The sequence below is a fragment of the Podarcis vaucheri genome (assembly GCF_965113315.1).
Source record: "Podarcis vaucheri genome assembly, chromosome: 5".
In the NCBI taxonomy this organism is placed as follows: Eukaryota; Metazoa; Chordata; class Lepidosauria; order Squamata; family Lacertidae; genus Podarcis; species Podarcis vaucheri.
The window spans coordinates 103,614,019-103,636,730 of NC_138763.1; the positions used below are offsets into that span (position 1 = coordinate 103,614,019).

The following is a 22,712-nucleotide window of genomic DNA, read 5'->3' on the forward strand; positions in this document are numbered from 1 at the left end:
GACTGAATGGGGTCACACTCCTTTCCTGCTCCTGACCTGCATAGGTTCAGTGTCCCCTTGTGTGAGCATTAGCCCATGTGCACACAAGTTGTATACATGCATAGGCCCTCTCCATTTGATCAGGAACATTGTGCAAGGCCCCCAGTTGGGTGGAGAGTCTGTGATAAGCATGCATGCTCTACAGGCATAGGTGCTGCTCAGAAGGGGGGCACGGCATGCTTGAAGATTGGGAGCAGGGACAATGGACATGATCTTGCTCCATCTCCACAGCATCTCCAGTGGGACGGAAATGTTATTTTTTCCTCCTATAAAGGTGAGAACAAAGCAATCAGGGTACCCTCTAAAATTTCAGGGTTCCCTAAATATTTTCCCTCAAAATATATACCCATTTATCTCTCATTGTAATCTTGGGAGTTTTAATTGCAAATCATCAGTGTGAAACCTCCTTCCCTTGTTGTGGCCTTGACTTCCCCCAGTCTTGCTTTTCCCAGGAAACACCAGCATGCACTTAGGCTTCAGCTGGCTTCCAAATTTGTTTTCCCCACATTAAAATCTCGAGGGTGGCCGTGTCTCCATCTGGATTCCTGTTTTCCCTCCAGTCTCTCTCTAGTCATGTAGGCTCAGGGGTGAATAGCCGTCAGAGCAGCTAGTTAATTCTGCTCTCAATACTCTCCCTGAACAGGCAGACACGGATGTCTGGCTGCCCAACTTTCTCTACCCATCTGTTCACATGGCATGGTGCCCGGTGAGAGGCTGGTGAGACCTTTGTTCTGAGGGTATACAAAGGAGGCAATAACGGATTTAGAGGGTGCACATGCAGAACAATGCAAGTGCCATCTCTTCAGCAGGAAGTCCCTTTCACTCAGATGATTAGTGGGGCTTCCTGCCGCGTCCTCCTGCAAACTTGCTTGCGAAGAGGAGACAGGCAGAATTGTACTGCTTTGCGAGGGTTTTGTGTTTTGTCTACAGGTTTCAGTCCTGGCCAGTGGTGGTGACGCTTAAGCAGATATAAAACCATATCATGGTGAGGATATTCTTTTTAAAAATAAAATTAAAAAACGATACTATCCAGAGCCATGGTTATCAGTGAATTTCTGCCACAGACTGGTTTTGGGTCCAGACAGTTGCAGAATCTACCACATATACAAGATTATGAGTAAGCATGTGTTTGGGGTGGGTACATATCCCCCCTCTCTTTGCTGCACATACGATGCCCACGTATGTCTGATGCTTAAACCTCAAAAAAGCAGATAGGTTTCCCCCCCTCCTTGCAGGAAGATAAAGTGGCAGAAAAAAGTTCCATCTGTTTAATCTCTTCAGGTCAGCTGTTATTAAAGCGCAGGAGCAGGGCCTGAGGAATGGTGGCAACCCTAAAGGCAAGAGGATGTGGAAGCCAGAGAGGGCTGCTCTGTCTTTCTGAGATGCAGAACTGCGCCATCTTGTCATGTATAATGCTGTGATAAGCAAAGCCATACTTGGTGAACCACAACCACATATTCCACCTTTACTCCAAGGAGCTTCTTGCAATCCCGTTTTTGTTTTAACCCCCCTGAACAATTTGTTCTTATAAGCAAAATGGAACTCTCCATTGGGTGAATGGGAAATAAACTGGCCAATTCAATGTAAGGAGCTGTAAGTCAATGCAATTGGAGCAATAAAATATATGAATTTCACATATACACTTATGGGGTCAGAACTGGCAGTGCGTGACAAGGAATGAGATATTGGGTCAGAGTGGAGAGCTGAATGAAGACGTTGGCCCAGGGTGTGACAGCTTTGTAAAAGGCCAATTCCATGTTAGGGATCCTTAGGAAAGGAACTGTAGATAAAACTTCCAGAAATGTAATGCTGTTGTACAAATCTATAATGCAACCCCACTTGGAATATTGTGCACATTTCTTATCACTGGACTCCAAAAAGGATATTTCTGGAAACTATTTGGAAAAGGACAGTTCAAATAATGTAGTGGATGAAGCAACTTCCCCCTGGGGAAAGGTGACAATGTATGGTGCGTTCAGTTTAGAGAAAGGGCAAGTAAGATGAGACATGACAGAGGTATGTATAATTATGCAAGGCATGGAGAAGGCATCAACAGAGAGGCATTAGATCAGGGGTCAGCAAACTTTTTCAGCAGGGGGCCGGTCCACTGTCCCTCAGACCTGGGGGGGGGGACTATATTTTTTTGAGGGGGAATGAACAAATTCCTATGCCCCACAAATAACCCAGAGATGCATTTTAAATAAAAGGACACATTCTACTAATGTAGAAACACGCTGGTTCCCAGACCATCTGTGGGCCAGATTTAGAAGGTGATTAGGCCGGATCTGACCCCCAGGCCTTAGTTTGCCTACCCATGCAGATGAACAGCAGGCAGAGAAGAAATTCCATTAAAAAACAGAGAAATTCTACTAAAAATATTTGAAGGACTTTTTTGATCCCATAATGAGAACAATAAATGCAACTATTAAAGAAAGTGGAATCCCAGACACTTGGAAAGAAGCCACACACACACACACACACACACACACACACACACACATGATAGATCCCCGTACCCCCCAACCAATAGTGGACTCTTGGGGCGGAACTGCAGCAATAGCCTCCTGGCACCACTGCCCCTGACCAGGAGTGAGGAGAGGTCAACAATATGCATGCTGTGCAGATGTGCTTTTGGGAGGGCTGGATATTTTGGGAGAAGCATAAACTGATGCTTTCTAAACCATAGGGCATTAATTATTATGAGAAGCATATAGATCCAGATTATGTAAGTAACTCCCACAAAAATGCTTTTGGAAATATATTTGGTCATGCATACATAAGCATTACTGTCTACATTCTCAGTAGAGGTTCCTATTAAATTATTAGCATAATGGCATTTGACTCTAGTTAGGGTAGCAAAAATGTGTAGGGATAATTGCTGGAAGCAGAGGAGGAGAAAGGATGTTTTTTTGTCATGGTTGGTGGACTTGCTTAGAAGCGGAACACTTGTGAACAAATAAATAAATAAATAAAAATCAGTAAATGAATACTATTCTTTAGGCTGACATACCCTAAGACCCAAAAGTCTACCTATCAATGTCTCTCAAAGTATCAGTTCAATAACATTGATTACAGTAATTATAGTGGCTCAATACTGCAGGCCAACTAGCAGAAACAAAAGATACACCTATTCAAGAAGAGCACATTAAACTCTGAGATCTAGCAATACTAAGTAAAATTACACGGACCCTGTAGGTCAAGCAAGGAAGAAATCAAGCAAATACTTTTGAGGAGGAATTGCAATCTTTCAGGGCAGGGATTGTCCATGTCAGCGCCCCCAGGGGACTTTCCTGGTGCCCACAGGGTCCTCAGCACCCTAGCTGAAATTGGGCTTGAAACAAGTATCCCATTGTAGCTCACAGAATAGTTTGTTGTGTGTGCTTGGCTGTAGGATAAATGTGGTGCCCACAACAGTTTCTCTAATTTGCAAAATTGTTCACTGACCCCCCCAAAGGCTGGAGATCACTATTTTAGAGTGTTATTGACCACTAAATGAAAAGCGGATTGTGGCAACCCTCTCCCCTTGCTATAAGCCAAAAAGAAGAAGAAGAAGAAGAAGAAAAATTGACTTATTTTCCTCTTTTTTGTTTTTGTCTCTTTTATTTCCATTTTTTTTTTTGCTCTCTGGAATACATTGGATGCTATATATTAAATATAATTTACACAACAAACAGCTGAATCACAAAGATTAGGTATTGAATAAGTTCCATATTTAAATTATGTCCATCATTTATTTAGCTGAAGTTGAAATGTGGTCTGCTTCTTTTTAATATTTGTACAACAATAAGTTTTTTCATATTGTAGGGTAGTTAAATTTTATTACTTAACAACTTAAGATACTAGTATTACTAAACAATTTCAGTTAATATTTGTAAAGTTGATTAGTTATTTTTCTGTGTTCTAAATTATATGTATTACTTATACTATGTACAATCAATGTATTTTTTAAAGGAGAAGACTATTCCAATGGGACATCTATCCCACTGAACACCAGGGGGCACAAACATGAACATCCGGTGCAGTGTCAAAACCTAGGTTAATTCCGAAGCCTCCCGTTACTGCCTAATGCCCTTCGTGGTGCTCTGGCTGCTGCTTGAACTATTTCCTGCTCCTGTTTGGAAGGCAGGGGAATTATTGTGATTCGGGCACCTTGCGGTTACTAGGCTTTGCACTTCAACCTAAAAGATTAGCAACCAGAGCCAGCCCACCAAGGAGGCGGGATGAAGGACACGTCTCAGGCAGCGAAGCGGAAGAGTCGGCACCATTCCCACCTCACCACTTCTTCCCTGTCCCTCAGCCATTAGGCCCAGTTCCAAATACCAGCACACAGAAAACTAACAGGCTGTGGAGAAGACTAAGCTAGAAGCCCTGTCCTTAACATGCTATTTTTCCATCTTGATTTAAAAAAAAAATTAAAATAGAGGGACAATTCAGTCATATGAGCCCCTTCCTACAGTATCCTGGAGGTTTAGCACTTCTGTGAAAATGTGATTTTGCTTTCCTGCCACAGGAAGCCTATTCTCATTTTAGTTGGCCTAATGTATCCTGTATCTGTTTCCAGTCTAGTGGCGTAGGGTTAGGGGTGCCAGTGAAGTCCCGGGCGCACAGTCTGGGTCTGTGTGAGCTAGGTGCTCCCTCCCCCCAGAGATCCCCATCGCGCGCCCAGCTTGCAAGCGCCTGCCCATCGGCAGCGAGGGCTGGGGAGGGGAGGGTGAAGAGCCCCCTCCGTGCCCGCCCAGTGGCAAAGGAAGCTCTTCATCCTCCAAGCCCCACCCCCACCCAGTGTGCAAGCGCCTGCCTGGCAGTTATGTGGGCTGAGGAGTGTGGAGGGGGAAGAGCACCCCCCGTGGGCCGCCAGCAGCGAGGGCTGGGCGTGGGCACCCATCCTGGGCACTGGCGAACAAGGCCCCTGTTACAGTCTTATAATTATCCTCTTAAGGTGACTAGATGGTGACTAGAACCATATTCAGTAGGGCAGACCCAGCAGTGCCAGAGGTCCATATCACAGCACAGTTACGTATGGGAGTTTGCTGTTGATCCCTTTGCGGTTGGGCTATACAGAAAACTGTACTGAGACATTTCCTTTTAAGGAGCAGCATTGCTGTTTTTTGATTTCTCCCTCGTTTCCCATGCCAAGTTTGCCTGAAGCCACTACTTTCATTCACACAAAACAAAAGACCATCTGAATGACATATTCATTAGTATGTGAATCATTTCACTTTCCCCACAAAGTAAACAAAGTCATGTGCAGACTTTTCTCCTATATGATGAAGGAAATATCTGATTCCCACAAACATTGTGGGAATAGCAGGCCTCCACAAACTGTGATCTGCAAAGTATAGTCCACCTGGTATGTCCAGCAGCCCCTGCTCTCTCTCTCTCTCTCTCTCTCTCTCTCTCTCTCTCTCTTCTGTGTGTGTGTGTGTGTGTCACACAGTTGCCACAGTTCACATATGTAGTCAATACACACTATATTTTAGATCCATACTTAGAGTATCTTAGCTGTAAACCAAAATATATGTAAAGTGGCCTACATATTCAACACAAAAAGTCCCAAAGCAGTTGGTATATTTGCCTGCACATGAAACTGACAAGATAGTTAATAAGCTGTCTTGAGGTTAATGAGTTTCAACACCATGGAGAACATCTGCTCTAGACAGGGCAAGATTTTAAATTTGTCTCTCAATCTGACACTGGGTATGCTCACATTAAGGGATTCTACACTTGGCTGTAATCTGCAAATGCCTAGTGTTGTATCAGGAGCCATTTGTAGCAACAACCTCAACCTCTGCAATGGCAATGGGGAGCTGCCATGCTGGCTGGCAGAGTGGGGTGGGCTTTAACTCCAGAGATAGCTGGCGGAGGGGGGGGCAATAAAATTGCTGGAGATCTACATTCAAGCATTGGGTGAGAGGAGTGCAGAGGCTCCAGATTCAGCGAGAGAAGAAAAAGAAATAAAACCAAGGTAAAAAATAGAGAATCCTTTTGTAAAAAAAAATCACAATAATAATAAAAAAGTGGTGCAGCAAAGTGCCCAAGTGTGAACTACACACAGCCAAGGACTCAATAGGTGGCCTTAATTGTGTGTGCAGGTCCTTCTCTCCAGTCACTTTTCTCCATTCCTGACTCAGGTCAGATGCAGGATGGTTGAGGGTTCAGGACCCTGTTTTTGAAGCAAGACACACATACCATCCTGCTTTATTTGTAAATGAGGCAGATTTATGAATGATGACTCCATTCCCTCTGGCATGTCCCTCTGCAGTATGTTGGTCTGCCCCTCTCAAACCCCCATCTGTAACATGGGGAAAACAATACTGGGCAGAGCCTGTGCACTAGCAAGATGCTGTACATACAGTGTGTTAAGTATAATTGCTTAATTGTACATTGACATGGAAAACAACTCTGCATGCATACTGCTAAATGCATAGCATGGAAACTTCTACTGTAGTTAAACAAAGGTGTTGCAGAAAGCCTAACAGATTGATAATTATCTTAGAATATATCTCTGCTACTCTGTCATGAAGTGTTTAACTTCAGATCACATGAGAAAGGTATTCAGTTGCAAATATCCATTTTGTGGGACTTGGCATTTGTAAGAATTTAAATATAACAGGACTAAAGCTACTTGGTATTGCTAATCTGTACATGTTTACTCAGAAGTAACTTCCACTATACTCAATCAGACTTATTCTTAAGTAAGTGTCTAAAGCAGTGTTGCCTCCTGCCCCCCCCCCGGATATTCCAAGGGGGCCACAGGTGAAAATCACGTAAATAGGTGGACACAGCACGAGTCTTGGGGGGCACAGAGGGAACTGAGAAGTGAAGGGAGGGAAATCCACCCCAGCATCTAACCGAGTGGTGCTGCTGACCTGCATCTAAATAACTAAGTGTCTACTTAGAAGAAAATAGCATATTTTCTCAAGAGGTAAACCTCACAAATCAAGGAGGTTGTTTGCTTTCACAAAAGGGACATAAGACTAAAATGTCCACGCCACCAATGTGTCCTGCATACACAGAAAGGCACGAAGAACAAAATATGTTGTTCTTCCATGCATTTCAGGGAAGTGTATATTCCACACACCCTCCCAAGAACTCTGTGGAACAAGTTAATCAGAGGTGTTTGTGACTGACACAAGGCCATCCCGTGAATGTTGTGTCCAAACTGACATTTGAACCCAGATCCCTGGAGTTGATACCAAACACTCTAGGGGTCAGCAGCTGAATGTCTCTGGGCCAAGTCCCTCTCCCTCAGGGATGCCAACTGCCCAGCAGTTGCTGGTAAAGAGGAGAAAGTGACATCCATAGTCACAGAAAGTCCTGGGTGGGCCAAATTGGAGTTCATGTGTTAGCCTGGTCACTCCCCAAAGTGGGGCTTCAGGAAAACTAGATGTTGAGAAGGGATGTACCTTCTATACACCATGCTAGACCTCAGTGTAATGGCTGAATCCATGTCCTGGGATTCTTCTGCTCTGTCTTGGTCTTATGCAGGGGTCGGCAAAGTTTTTGTGGCTTGGGCCGGTTCACGGCCCCGCAGATGCCGCAAGTGTGCGTGCGTGCTTGTGCAAATGCTATTTCCGGTGCAGAGGAGGTGTGCACAGCTTCTCATTGGATGCAGGAGCTTCCTGCATCCAATGGGAAGCCGACCAGCGTCGCGGAAGGGGGTCCCCACTCTGCTCCGCGCCGGTTTAGTGCGGTGCATGGGACCCGACTGACCGGGTGGCGGGGATCCCTGAGCGGGCGGCAGGGGTCCACAGGCCGGTTAAATGACCCCCGTGGGCCGCTTGTGGCCCATGGGCCTTAGGTTGCCAACCCCTGCTCTTGAGCTCTTGAGCAAGACCCCATATCATTGTCAGGGGAGGGGGAGACAGACAAGGGTGAAGAATAGAGCTGTCTTCCAGACTAGTGCCGACTTTTTTCCAGTTGAAAGGAAAACATCAAGATGTTCGTTTCAATATAACATTAACTCCCTCCCACCCACCCCCCTTTGAGAGGGGTATTCCAGGCTCATTGGCAAGTGACTAGAAGGAAGAATTTATAGTGTTGGCCTAGGAGATTTGTTGCTTGTTGTTTTTGTTTATCCACCTGTTTTCTGACTCCTTGAATAACTTTTCTCTCTGTCTCTCTCTCCCCGAAAAAGACAGGCGTGCAGTTACTGAAACAAGTCGGCACTGTCGAGCATCTGAGACCCCCTCTTTGTTTGACTGCTTGTGCGTTAGGTGGGTTTAGTGGCCAGATGCACTGAAGTTTGCAACAGACAGTCCTTAGACCATCTGCGCATTGTTTGGGTGGGTGGGGGGAGTGGACGAGTGGGGGGCGTGAAAGAAAGGCTGTTTGTGCAAGTCGTGGGAAATCTAGTGGCTGGCCTTGCCAGCATGCTCTATGAATTGAACTAATTGAAGATTAGGCTCGAGAGCTGGCCATAGCTGAGGGAGAGGATAATCCTTCATCAGTCCCAGTCGAAGGCCAGTAATTGGAGCTTATTGCAGGGCGGAGTTCCCCTCCAGTGCTGAAGAAACTGAGAAGCTTTTGCTGTTTAACTATGAATTCTCAACAGAAATTGAGGTTATGGGCTCTGTGCATGTGGAAGAATTTAAAGCAAGGGCGGAGGGGGGGGACCTGCAAGAGGGGAGAAGTGGGTGGGAAGCGTAATGCAATTTTGATAGTCTAGGCTCAACTTTCAGAAAACAAAAGAAATTAAGGCTTCTTTTGTTGCCCAAACCAACATTTTAGCATACATAATGAGCCCTTGGGTTGTATGTAATTAACCCTTAAACCTGTCTCCAGGAATTTGTGTGTTTTAAAAAAGCTGCCTTATCTTAAAATAGGAGGCATTACCCCACAATCAACACAGGTAGGGAGACTTTAAAGGGATGCTAATCTGCTGTTGCTACATTTTCTCTGCCTTTAATTTATACTGCATGTGATGTTCTTATTACTGGTATTCACAAAAGTGGTTGTTTTAGTTCAGGACAGAACAAGAACCTTTGCTGGGACTCCATTTATTTGAGCCAGCAATTCTATCACAGAATCAAGCTGTGGCATCAATTTAGTTGCTATTACCAGTGCTTTTTTTCTGGGGGGACGCAGGGGGATGCATACCCCTAAACATTTTATGAATCCAAGTTTGGCCTCATTGAGGGACATTATTTCAATATGAGTAGGAAAATGAGGGTACGCCTAAACTTTTTTAAAAGAAAAAACACACTGGCTATTACAGATGTGCTTTAAAAAAAAGCTTTATAAGGGGGACGGTGACTCTGTAGCTCTCCAGATGTTGTTCAGTATCAATTCCCAACAGCACAGCCATCATAACCAATGGTCAGGGATGACAGGAGGTGAAGTTCAGCAACAAGTGGAGGCTTACAGGTTCTCTATTATTTTATAAGTAAACCTTCTAAAAATAATAATGTATGGGGAACTTAAGATTTGAGGTTACACTTTTCCCAGTATTTAGAATTCAAACTTTTTAAAACAAAAATATTCCAGCAACTGTTTGATGGCCAAAACAAAAACACAAGAAGATAATATGAGCTTATGATATCTCAGAATTTGCTTTCAAACATCAGTGGAGCAATGCAATGGATGTGCAAAGTCATGACTGGAAAACACTATTGTGACTTTCAGAGGATTTTTCATTATGCTGAAATGCTTATATGTAATGGTTTTATTTTGATTTCATTTTACTGGCATTGCAGGGTTTGTTGTATTTGTATTCTGTTTTTACATGTTATGCTGGAAACCACACAGTGATGACCATGCAATGAAGGGAAGTCAACAGATCTGGTTAACAGATCGGGTTAATAAATAAAATAAAAACTACCCAATAGAACAACAGAATAGCACATTTTTTAAGGCCCTCTGAAAGAACCATTCTAGGTGGAGGCCGGGGGGGGGGGGCAGCGGGATTGTGGAAGAGGCAGTGTCTCAATACTGCTGTTAATGCATCTTCCCCCACGTCAACCTAGCAGCGCAAGTTGCGAAGGCCCAAATAACTTGCTCAGTTTCAAGAGCTGAGAAAAGCAAGGCTTCCTTCTCTTCCTGGGATGGTTGATTAAGGTTAGAGCACTGTCAGTCTCCCAGCTGGAGAGACCTTCCTAATTTAGCAAAGGGAGCACACTTTGAGACACTGTCACCACTGCCAGGCAAGGAATGTCCAAAGTGAGGAATTAACTCTTTTTTTGGTCAAAAGTACACTTACAGGTTAGGAAAAGGCATGTCCGTCTGTGAGTCCTAAGTCTCTGAGCTACTCCTAGGTGTGCACCCAATGAGGCAGCGGCAGCAACAGAGAGGCCTGGCCCCAGCCACAACTCATGTCCCTTCCCCACCTGAGCTGCGTGCAAAGACTCCATCTGTGTGCCCCCTGTTTCTGTTCCTCCCACCTCAATCCTCTCCTGGAGCAGTAAGTGATGCTCCTTTCAAAGATGAATCCTATGTTTATTATGTGTTATCTTCCACTTCACGTTAGAAATGAAGGCCTGTTGAAGAAAGGCAAGGTAAGACTATTAAATGAATAAACCAACTAGCCAGTAACTATTTTCAACTGCATCAGGCTTGCCTGGGCCCCCATGAGTGAAAGATTTATTTCCTTAGTCAGCAACTAGAGTTCCTTGAGATGGGACTGAGTGTAAAGAGCCAATGACAAGCATTTAGAAAATAGAGAGAAGACTTTTCTGCTTCGACTGGGCCACTTCACCACAGCAAGAGAGTCAGAGTTTCGTCTTCAGTCCACCAAAGGGCATATATTGATTCTATACGTTGCATTGACAGCCAACGGCTTTTTGTGGAATTGTAAATAGGAATAGGCAAATATTGTTTTGACTAATTTCAAATCCACTTCAAATTTAATAGGTTTGAGATCTGAACAGGTTTTGAGGTTTGTTCTGTGTTGGGAACTGGGACTTTGCCAAAGTGTATCTGTACATTTAACTTGAACTTTCCAAGCCAAGTACATATTGGTTTCTCATTATAGGTCATTTACATTTCTTTATGTTTCCCGTTGCCTTGTGTTCCAGCTGCTTCATTGGCAGCAAATTTTGGAATAAATATGTCATTAATTTCCTGTAGGACTATGTTATGTAGCTCTTTCTATGTGATCATATGAGGGGAAATGGTAGCGAATAGCATAGTGAGTGGTTGGGAACTCTTTAATAGTTGAAATTAAGCATGTGAAGAGCCTAGTTGGGAAGACCCACATAATTTGTTTGTTTAAATCTGTATACCACTCTTCATTCAGAGATCACAACATAAAAATACAAAATTAGAACACAATATAAGAAAACAAAAGTAAGTCAATAACCTCCGTCCCACAAACACATTTAAAAGATTGTTTAATCAGCCAAAGGCCTGGCTATAGAGAAACATTTTCACCTGATGCCTAAAAATATGTAAAGAAGCTGCCCGGAAGGCCTCCCTGGGGAGAGCACCCCACACAAGGGAAGCCACAGTGGAAGAGGCTCATTCTTGTGTCCAGGGGTGCCATGGGGGCGGGCAGAGAGGCCAGTGAATGAGGAAGCAAGGCTGTGGAATTGGCACAGACAGTAGCACACTGATCCACCATCTGTCTTTCATGTGAACTATTCCAGAGATGATTCTGAGGCCCTCATAAATGTTCCCTCACCAATGTAGGTCTGGTTGGTGGGGAGGAGGGAATACTTTTTTTGGCTGTGATTTTTGCTTTTAAAATGAGGGTTTCCCACACCACAAATCAACTGAACACCTCATTGCAGAAGAATACATAGAATATGAAGTGGCATAGATTAAGAAGGAAAGTTTTACATTTCTACATCCCTCAGGATCCTGTCATGCTACCAGACGTAAAGCAGGGCTAAGATTACACAAAATTATTATGGAATGTTTCTCTGCTAAATTTTCTCCAACATTTCTGACTCTTGATTTTTTTATTAGCATCAGAAATATTTCCTGTATTAGGACCAGCTAACGTTTCAATGCAGTACGTGAACTTTTGAGTTACACAGAACTCTTCCTTGGGCTTTAAAAAGGGGGGGAGATAGAGGGTGTTTATGGTTAAGCGCATGGCCTTAAGCTCGCCTGCAGTTTTTTCCTCTCTTCATGCAAATGGAGGAAGCTGCACCTGAACTGTAAAGGCTCCACCTTGAGTAAAGGCTTTTGGGCTAGGCAGAGGCATGCTGGGACAGAGGCACAGATGAGACTATCACTTTGGAAAAAGAAAAGGAGAACAAGCTGTCTAACTGATACTTCCATAGGTGTTCATAAATCCTTACCCACCAAGCTAAGCATAGTTCACTGGGCATGTGTTTTGGCCTGGTATTATATTGGCAACACCCCTCTTTTCACACTGCTGGGTAGGCAGGTGGCCAAATGTATCAAGTACATACCCTCCAACATTTATCTGATGAAAATAGGGGGGTCCCATTCCATAATGATAATTTTACTCTTTATATCACACACATCTTACTGGGTTGCCCCAGCCACTCTGGGGAGCTTCCAGCATACAAAAAAAAAACCATAATAAAACATTAGACATCTAAAAAACCTTCCCTATACAGTGGTACCTCGAGTTACAAACGCCTCAGGTTACAAACGCTTCACGTTACAAACTCCGCTAACCTGGAAGAGTTACCTCGAGTTGAGAACTTTGCCCCAGGATGAGAACGGAAATCGTGTGTGCAGCAGCAGCAAGAGGCCCCATTAGCGAAAGGATGCCTCTAGTTAAGAACAGTTTCAGGTTAAGAACGGACTTCTGGAACTAATTAAGTTCATAACTAGAGGTACCACTGTACAGGATTGCCTTCAGGCATCTGGCGGGTTGGGATGCTGGACGAAATGGGCCGTTGGACTGAGCCAGCAAGCTATTCTTACCTTCTTAGTTTCTTACCCCCCTCAGAGCTACAATTGCCCTTGAAAAACGACAGTGCCCAATAAGCCATGCGTTCCCCAGCAACTGGTGTCTCTGATCTTGCAGACTGCGTGTTGCCACCATGACGGGCAGCTGTTGACAGCACTCCCAGGTGTAAACATGCAGACACTCTCCTCTGCAGGCACCTCACACATTAAGAGCAACATCACTATGAAAACATTAAATACTTAAAAATATCACTTCCCTACATGTAATAAATTAGCATATCAGAGATTTTTTTATGTGTGAGGCATATATACCCACAGTCCCAAATTATACCACCTCATTCTGCAAGACCTGTACAATGGATTGACCTACTTATTATTTCAAAATGCTTTTATTTGCCCTTAAAAATAAAAAAAGAATCTAGTAAAAGTGCATTTAAATAGAACTATTAAAGTTTTCAAGGTTCTTCACATTCATTATTATCATCATTATTTTTCTGTAATCCTTACAAGGTAGTTTTGTTGGCTCTGTATAATTAAATGAGGGGTTGAGGTTGAGAGACAATGGCTTCACTAAATCTAGAGAGTTTTCGGGTGAAGTAAGATATGATTGCTATGCTCCTCTCCTGATATTTTACAGCAAAACAGTTTGCCAGCCCTGATAAACAAAAATGCTCAGAACGTGCAGTTTCACGGGATCACTAAAATGTGACAAATAAAATTGTGTCTGCTACATACAAAGGTTAATTTATTCACTTCCTTGTTAAAAAAGGAAAGGAAAGGAAAGCAGCTTTGGGAGAAGCAGTAAGAAGCAGAGAGGAAGTGGTATTTAACTCTTGGAATGGGAAAGTCTGCAGTTCCTCCACGGTTTCCCCACCTCACCCATTTTCAAACGTGAGGAAAGCAGGGGGAGGGAGGTATCTTGGAGCAGAGAAGAGGCAGTGGGAGAATGGTTTTGCTACAACTTTCCTCCTCCGTGTTTCACACGGTCCCCACAGTAAGCTTTTTTGTGTGGGAAAAGACAGAGAAAAAGTGCCACTGATTGTGAGTTTCACACATTACATGCGTACAGGTAAAGCCTGGTTTAGCTTAGAAGCAGGGTTTGAGTTTACAAAATCGTAAACTGCATGGAAAGAAAGCATCAAACACCACTTGTCACCTTCTCACATAACAGCAGGGCCAAATTCACTCACTTGCCAAGTTGATTGGCAGTTAGAAGGAAGTGCTTCTCTACACAAACAGGAGATGATGACTGCCATCTTTGTGCCCTGTGAGTAGAGATGGGAAAGAAATTTGATTCTGCTTGTATTTTAATAAGAAACTACCTCATTCACACTTCTTGAATCAAAACGTGAACTGAAACCCAGCTGTCCTTCAATATTTGCACTTCTCCAAACTTTGCAGTGCTATTCTCCAACCACTCTTTACAAAAATGTGGGAAATGGGGAAAAGGGTGAATATGAAGGCATATATTTATGAAAAAAGCATACAAAAATGCTGTATATTGTGGGATTATTTTGGCAGTAATGTGTACATTAGTCAAAACTGCATACAAAAATGTGTTAATTAGGAGAAATTAACACAAAAATGGTGATGAATTCTCTTGGGGATTTTTGCAGATTGTTGGGTAAATGTGGAGAAATAAACTCACATTTGCAAAAAAAAGAAGATACCAAGAGAACCTGAAGCTGGCACATTTGTCCAACGCTACAAGGTCGGGGCCCCTGGGAAGCTGACCTGACTAGCTGTGGCTGGAAACAGAATCCTGGACCACAACAATATTCCCCCACCTGTTGCCCTCTAGATACTCTGGAGTACTGTACAACTCTCATCAGCATCAATCAGCATGCCTGTGCTGGATGGCCTGACGGGAATTACAGTCAGTGGCCATTTTACGTGTGTCTCGTTGACTTAGGACCACACGCATGCTCATTGCCACGGACCTGGAAGTGGCCAGAAAAGGGGGCATAGCGAGGTAGGGTGGGGGTGGGAGGGGTTTATGCATGCAGGGGAGCACGGGGGGGGGCAGGAATGCAACACCTGGCTAGGGATGACTAGACTAGATGGATCTTGGTAGAATCTACAAAGCTCTTCTTCTGTTCTTAAAGCATTCACAGTCCCTGCATTTTATTTTGCGTAATTGCCAGGTCCCTAAATGCCAGTATAAACAGTTACCCTGTATAGAGAAATAAACCAGTATATTTCACTCTGGTTAAGCTGAAAAAGTTAGATAGCTAAACACTGTTTATTTAATCTCCACACTGTGCTGAGTTAGAAATATGGGGATAATTATTGCATTCAAAAGTTAGCGCTCTACTTCAAAAGAAAAAAATGAAAGAACATATGGATTTCTTTAAAACATCTCTTTGAAATAGTTTAACTTCACTGGGCTAATTTACAAGCAGTTTTAACATATGAAGAGTTCATTTCAGGACATAAGTTTTCCTGTGTGTGTGTGTTTTAAAATGTCTTCCTGTGTAAATCATGGGGGGGGGGGAGAGAATTAGGCTCTGGACTCTGATGCTGTTGTATTTTGGCATTCTGCCTCTTGACTGTTTTATTGTCTACTTTGGCTGGACTCAAAGTTCCAGTTAGAGTTGCCTGCCAAAAAGAAAGGGGGAAAATGTTAGGTCCTTTAAGGATACTGAAAAATAAAGCCAGTTTTTAAATCTGCCACGTCCTGTAGGCAAATAAAAACCAAATCTCTATGGAGCTCAGACGTTCTTTCCTGTTCTCCTTTTTGGATTCCAAGCAGGAATGAAACCGTTTTCCTTTGCATCAAGGAAAAGGGTTCAAGGGCCTCACAGCTCTCTTACCAGGCATGCCGCCCCCTTCCCCTCACTCAGTCAAGTCAAGGTGCAGATTGACAGCCTCCAGTGGGGAAATTATTCCTCAGTTCAGGTTTTTGCACATTTTAAACAAGACAAACAATGTAAGATCTATATATCACTCTTGCACATCTGAGCTGTTCAGTGGGGTTTTGCTCTCAGGCTGTTGCCATGTAGGACGTTAAACCTATAAATGCTTCAGGGTTTTTAAGAATTATGAGTACAATCCTGCCAACAGTTAAGCACTTTGAAAGCCCACTGATTTCAGCTGAAATTTCTCCTCACTGAAATCACTGGGGCTTAAAAACTGTCACCTTTGCTTCTTTGTTACCTTTGTTTGATTATGACCTTTCTTTTATTACACTTTTGCAAGGAAGGAGGTGAAATGAACAAAGTCCCAAAACATAGGGTCAGGGGTACTCAAGGGTACGCAGTACCAGCACCTCATTTGTTCAATATATATGATTTTCTTGGTTTACAAAAGTACACGCCTTGTCTCTTTTTTCAGGTTGTAGTCCTTCTTACAAATCAGTTACATTTGCTGTGAGACATTAGTGTTGAGTGCAGTATAAGGTTGGGGAAGTCGAGTGGGGAGGGGGAGGCTTATATTCTTTTGTATGGTGTCCGTGTGGGGTTTTGTGTCAGCGTCAACTGGGTAAGTTCTCTTTCTCTTCGTTTATTACATTTCCTTGGTAGTGAGAGGTATTGGGGGCCAGGGTGTGGGTGCTTGTCTGTGGTTGTCTGCAGTGGGGTTTGCATTTACGAGCGGGGGTGGGGGTGGTCCTTGTTAGGTCAGGTAAGCCAGATTGATTCGTATGCTGTTGATGGATTTTTGTCATTGTCTTGTTGGGCTGTGTATGTGATAAAGGGGAGCCATACCCTTCTTCTATTTGTTCCCATGTCAGTTTCAGTTTATTGGTTAGTTTTTCTAATAAGGCTGTTTCCCATACAGTTTGATACCATTGGTTCGTGTTTACTCCTGACAGGTCTCTCCAGTGTCTGGCTATGAGGTTTCTGGCTGCTGAGAGTAGGTGGGTTATAAACTCTCTATACTGTGAGTGGTGATTATGATCTTGGAAGATGTTCAGTAGGGTGACTTCTGGGTGAGTTCTAATACCTGTTTAATTATTTTGCATATCTCTTGTAGTACTGCTGTCCAGAAGAGTTGGATTTTAGGGCATTCCTACCACATGTGGAGGGATGTGCCTGTGGAGCTGCAGCCTCTCCTTGGTGAGGTTCCTGGGCATATCAGTGCCAGTGTCTATGGGGTACCACCTGTAGGTGAGCTTCAGAGGGAGTTCCCTTCTTTTGGCTGATATCGACTTAAAGGGAAGTTTAGACCACATTCTAGTCCATTTGGTGGGGTTAATTTCATCGCCAATGTCATGCTCCCATTGTTCTTCGATTGCGTCAAGGGGGGTTGTGGGATTCTGGAGCAGTATTTTGTACATTGCGAATGCCATCCCTTTGCTGTGTCCCTCTGCTGTCAGGAGAAGGTTTTTGAAGGTGGTCCAGGGCCTAGTGGCTGCTGATTTTACTGCTGGATTGTTTAAGAAGCGTATAGTTGACAATGTGCTAGCCAAGGTATTTGGGTGTCCCCTAGTTTGTCTTGTATTTCTTGTGCTGGTATGGGTTTGTTGTTTTTGTAGAAGTCTTTTAGGCAGTGCAGGCCTTCGGCTTGCCAGGTGTTTTTCTGGAGGTTTTGTGCTGGGGGTTAGGCTAGGGGATTAGTGGGGATGGGGATAGTTTGCCTGCTTTTCACTTCCTGTTCAGTGAACCTGTTCAGTATTGTGGGGATTTTCTTTAGTTTATTTGGAGTAATGGGTGTGCTGTTGTGGAGATGTTTCAACGGTGTCTCTCTCCAAGAATATACGGGATTATGTGGTATACTTGGTTGCCGATGTAACATAATTCTTTGTTGGGGATTCCCTGTTCTCCTTCTGAGGAGGGAGGTGCAGGTATTTAGGGCTTATTCTTATTATTTAGGGCTCTTTGTGTGATAAAATAAACGGGTGTAGCCACTTCTGGAGTTGGCTGGGGGAATCCAGATTGGGAGGATTTGGAATCAATAGGTTAGCTTTGAGAGAGTGATCATTTTGTCTGAGAAGGTGAAGTTGGCACTGTTCCATTTCCTCAAGTAACTGTTGATTTGTTGCCACAGGGGCTTGTAATTGTGGAGGTATAATTTGAGGTTTCTGGTTATTTGAACCCCTAGGTACCTGAATTTGGTGACGCAAAGTTTTATCTTTGTGATGTTGGTGAATTCCTTTTGGGTATGCGGGGGGGGGGGGGTTTGAAGCACATAGCCTCAGTTTTTGCAAAGTTTACTTGCAGGCCCGACACCATTGCGGATGTGTTGAGTTGCTGTGTTTATGGGGTCTGGTGTCGTGACCATCAGGTTGACCTGCAACCCTATTTTATAGGTTTTACCTTTTATTTCTACACCCTTGATATCTGGGGCTGCTCAGAGTCGGATTGCAAGGGGTTCCAGGGCCAGGATGAATAGGAAGGGAGATTGGAGTCCATATTGCTAATTCTGCATTTTGCTGAGGCTTGGAAGTAAATTTGTAGGAAGTTGGGCCCAAATTTCATGTTAGTTAATACTGCTAATAGATATTTCAATTCTAAGCAATCAAAGGCTTTAAAGATGTCTAGGGACCTGATCGTCAGTAGGAGTTTGGTCCTTTTGCTGTGTTCTATCAGATTCAGTAGTTTCCTCCTGGGGTCCTTTTACGTTGCAACCAGGAACAAAGCCTGGTCAGCCCTGTTAGGAATCTTCTGATTTCCTGTTCAGGTTTAGTATCATTTAAAAATAAATAAATTGCCCGCTTTTAATTTTTATTTTCTCATTAAAAAATTGCCTTCTCACTATTACTATCATACATCTTATTTCTGTTATTTTTTAGATTCCAACACCTAGGTAAGCTGGTGCTCAGCTGAGGGAGAGTCCTTTTTGCTCCCCCCCCCCCCGTTCAACTCCAGAGGCCTTCAGGCCTTGGAGCTTCACTGGGCCGTCGGTGGGGGGTGTGTGCTCCCAGTCCCAGCAAAGTTGAGGCCAGTGGGAGGGGGGTAGAAGTCCGGCACCTCTATTTTGTTCTTGTTAAAAAGTGTGGCACGTAGTGTAACAACTTCATGGCAAGTACCAGCACCTATTTTTCTTTTTTAAAAAAGAAGCACTGGTGAGTGGAGACACTGCTCTCCTGCCCTGTAGTTTCCCAAGATGGATATTCTGCTATTGCATCCCAAGGCAGGGGACTTTGGGGTTTTACCTTCCAGGTTTTCAGTGCAGCAGCCAGAAACCACAGCACCCTCCACCTTGCTGGTTCAAGAGGTCAATTGACCCATTGACCATCCCAATGAAGCTGCAACACTTTTGCAACAGCACAAAAAGAAAAGAAAAAAATGCCTCCACTTCACTATGGAGAACTGGTCCTGCGACAAAGTTAGCATATATTGTGCCCATACAAGGTGACCAACAGAGATAGAACTTCATTGGATGTATGTCTCTCGTACATCTTTCTCATTTAGTTATCAGATTTATATCCTGTATTTTCCCCAAGGCGGTCAAAGCAGCCTATGTGAGGTGGGGGAGTGGCTGGATGCTATCCTTACAATAGCCCTGAGGGGTCCAGGGGAACTTTGTGACTGAGGGCACATGAGGGTCTCCCTGATCTGCCACACCACATTGGCTCTCATATATTAAAATGACAAATACTGAATAATATTCAGCTAGAACTGAAACAAATATCGTTGCCACAAAATTATCTTCAATATTCTCCTCTTTGAAAATCATGGATAGTAAATCCAATAGGTATAAAAAATATTCGTATACACCTTAGAATATATATATTATTGTATATGTTATATATACTAACATAGTCCTAGGCTACCTGTCTTGAACTGGCAGGAACAGGATTTTGCTGAGAGGTGCAGCTGGGACTGGGTCACCCGGGAGCAGGCTAGGGATGGGGAAGGAGAGGTTGTTGTAGACAATACTCACAGGGTGACAGAGGATGATGAGAGCGCAGGGGGCAGTGCACAGGAAGCCGAGCAGCGGGACCCAGAGCCAGAGAGGCCCCCGTCCCCATGAACACGACAGGCCCTAAGACATAGGGAACAGCGGGCAGAGCACTCCAGGATGCAGAGTCAGGTCAGGGCCTGCAGCCCAGTTCACTAGCTGGCCAGGTGGGGAAGGAGGCCTAGACTCCTCAGCTGGGGCAAGCTGGAGCAGGCGAGGGTCACATGCTCATCAAGCCCAGATGCTGCAGTCAGCAGACACAGGATCAGAAGGCAGCAGAGCTGAGGGGCTGTGTTTGTTAAACTGGCCACCTTGAGGGATCTTGTCTGGGATTCTCCTTGGACCTTCACAGGTTTCTACTTTGAGATTGCCTGCTGAGCTACTTACTGCTTACTTGGACTGACTCTGGACTGCATCTCCTGACTTGGCTTGTGTGGATTGGCATCTGGAACTTGGATCGTCATCTTGGCACACTGTCTGCCAGGTAGGCCAGGGGATAATAATAACCCCCCTTTGGGCTTCAATGGTTCTCATTAAACCCATAGAAGGTGCTATGAGAGGGAACTGATAAGGGGTGATGGATTTCCTGGTCGTCTTGTGCATTTGTAAATAAATCATGGGTGACAAAAATGTCAAATGACTTTGGGAAATGTCTTCCCAAAGTCAAACTCTGGCAAGTGCAGCCTGCAGAACTTCTCAAGGCTTGGGGAAGTGGGGAGCATGTAGCAATATGTTTACTTTCGCATGTTAGGCCATTGTTCCCCAATCTGGTGCCCCCCAGATGTTTTGGGCTAAAGTGCCAACTGTTCTATCCTAACCATTGACTATGCTGGCCAGAACTGATGGAAATGGTAGTTCAAAACATCTGACGGGTGGCTGCTTGGAGAAGGCTGCTTTAGGCACAGAAGGAGAACATTCTGCTAGACACAACAGTGGTCCAAGGGACAGCTCAGCATCCTGGCTACTGCCCTCCCCTCCAAGTTGTAGGTCAACCTGTGTGGAGTGAGATATTGGGCAGGGGTTGCAATCTGGAATTAAGAGGGTCAGGATTTCTGCTGGCAGAAATTTCTTCCACTTTTATCATGCCATGTAAGTTCTGTATAGTTCTTGAGACGTTGATCTGTTAACATGCTGAGGCTTCCCTGAAGAATGATTTACCTCTCAGCCTTGTGGTTCTCCTGTGATTTCAGCCAACAATTGGAAAGAAGTCTTCAGTGCCTTCTTAAACTTCCTGCGACATTCCCCTTTGCTCCTCCGGGTTAATCTGGCAATTAGGAGGGGATATAGGCCTACTTTGGGCTAGGAGTCCTCCCGGCTTGGACTGCATGCCCTGACAGTGCTCCTGCCTTTAGGAGGCTACTGCTCAGTCTTCTGTTTCTTCCCTCAGAGTCTAACGTATATATCAAATTTTCCTGGCAGGAACAATGGCTTTTGCTTTAAAGGGAGTGGGGAGCTTAACTTTGTGTTCTCTAGAAGCCTGCATGCTCTTATTAGAAACAAAAATTTTAGTCTTTCAGGTAGAACAGAGGGAAGACCAGTAGGGTTGCTCCTCGCTCATAACTGTATGGCCTGGTCCCATTTCAGGAGCAATATCCATAATAATGAGAAATGTTATGAAAAAAGTTTACTTACACAGTAGTGTGTTTTTTCCTGGGAAAAATTTTGTCCAAGCAAATTTCAGTCACCATAGTGATTGCAGGGGAAAGGGACTGTTTTTTAAAGGAAAAAAAGAAATAAGAAAATTCTACTTACAATTAGTGACTGAATGGTATGGAAGATATACAGTGCTCTGTGATTATGTATGGTGAAGCAGCCCACAATATGTAGCAGATGTTAACATTAAATTATTTATATGTACTTCTACATGTTCAGCAGAAGGGACGCGGGTGGCGCTGTGGGTTAAACCACAGAGCCTAGGACTTGCTGATCAGAAGGTTGGTGGTTCGAATCCCCGCAACGGAGTGAGCTCCCATTGCTTGGTCCCTGCTCCTGCCAACCTAGCAGTTCGAAAGCACATCAAAGTGCAAGTAGATAAATAGGTACCACTCTGGCGGGAAGGTAAACAGCATTTCCGTGCGCTGCTCTGGTTCGCCAGAAGCGGCTTAGTCATGCTGGTCACATGACCTGGAAGCTGTATGCCGGCTCCCTCGGCCAATAAAGCAAGATGAGCGCTGCAACCCCAGAGTTGGCCACGACTGGACCTAATGGTCAGGGGTCCCTTTACCCTTTTTACATGTTCAGCTGAATGGGATCACTCCCCCCTCCCCCCCCCCGCCCGCCCCGGCCTGTGTGTCTGGGCAAAGAAGTGAAAAAGCCGACACGTGTGCAAAACGGTTCATAGCTAAGGCCTTCTCCATGCCACCACTTTGTGCTACATCATACCAGGTAAATTTCAACAAGCCTAACGCACTCCTGGTATCAGCCTGGCTGGGGGGGGGGGGGCGGGTGTCAGGTGCATAATGGGAGCAACTCAGTGCTTTTTTCTAAAAAAATGTTTAGGGGTACTCTCCTTGTGACTCAAGAAAATCACTGGGAAAGGAAAGGAAGCCACCATCGGAGGTGGCAACAACGAAACTGACCAATCACTGTGCTAGATTCCAGCCCCTACTTCACACATTAAATGCCTGCTTCCATCTGAGACTCAGGAAACACCATGAGAGGAAATGCTACCCGCCATCAGGGGTAGCAGCGGAAGTGACGCTTCACCGTGCTAGAGAAGAAACTAACAATTTAAATTTTTTAGTTTCTTCTCCCGTTAGATTCACAAAATGTTTATGGGTATGCGTCCCCCTACGTCCCCCCAGAAAAAAAGCACTGGAGCAACATCACCTTGCCAACAAAAGTCCGTATAGTTAAAGCTCTGGTTTTCCCAGTAGTGATGTATTGAAGTGAGAGCTGGGCCATTGCTCATGAGGAATGGGCTAAGATTCCTCAGGAACGCTGCCGCAAGCTGCTGTCTGGCTATGCATCTGGTTTGCAGCAGGTCATAGCAGCAAAAGGCTGCT

At 44.3% G+C, this 22,712-nt stretch overlaps 1 protein-coding gene across 3 annotated transcripts in view; it reads left to right on the forward strand.

The window, feature by feature from the left end:
* The first annotated feature begins 10,307 nt into the window (after positions 1-10,307).
* Positions 10,308-22,712, forward strand: part of LOC309532705 (uncharacterized protein) — a 187,706-nt gene continuing 175,301 nt past the window's right edge. For 2 of the 3 annotated variants that reach the window (XR_014219952.1, XR_014219953.1), the window contains exon 1: positions 10,308-10,532. Coding sequence is in view for 1 of the 3 variants with exons in the window: in XM_082223356.1 (XP_082079482.1) it covers positions 14,787-14,836 (50 nt within the window). In the remaining 2 variants the exon portion in view is untranslated. Of the gene's footprint in view, positions 10,533-14,733; positions 14,837-22,712 lie in introns of those variants that run through there. The other variant, XM_082223356.1, reaches the window with a different exon arrangement.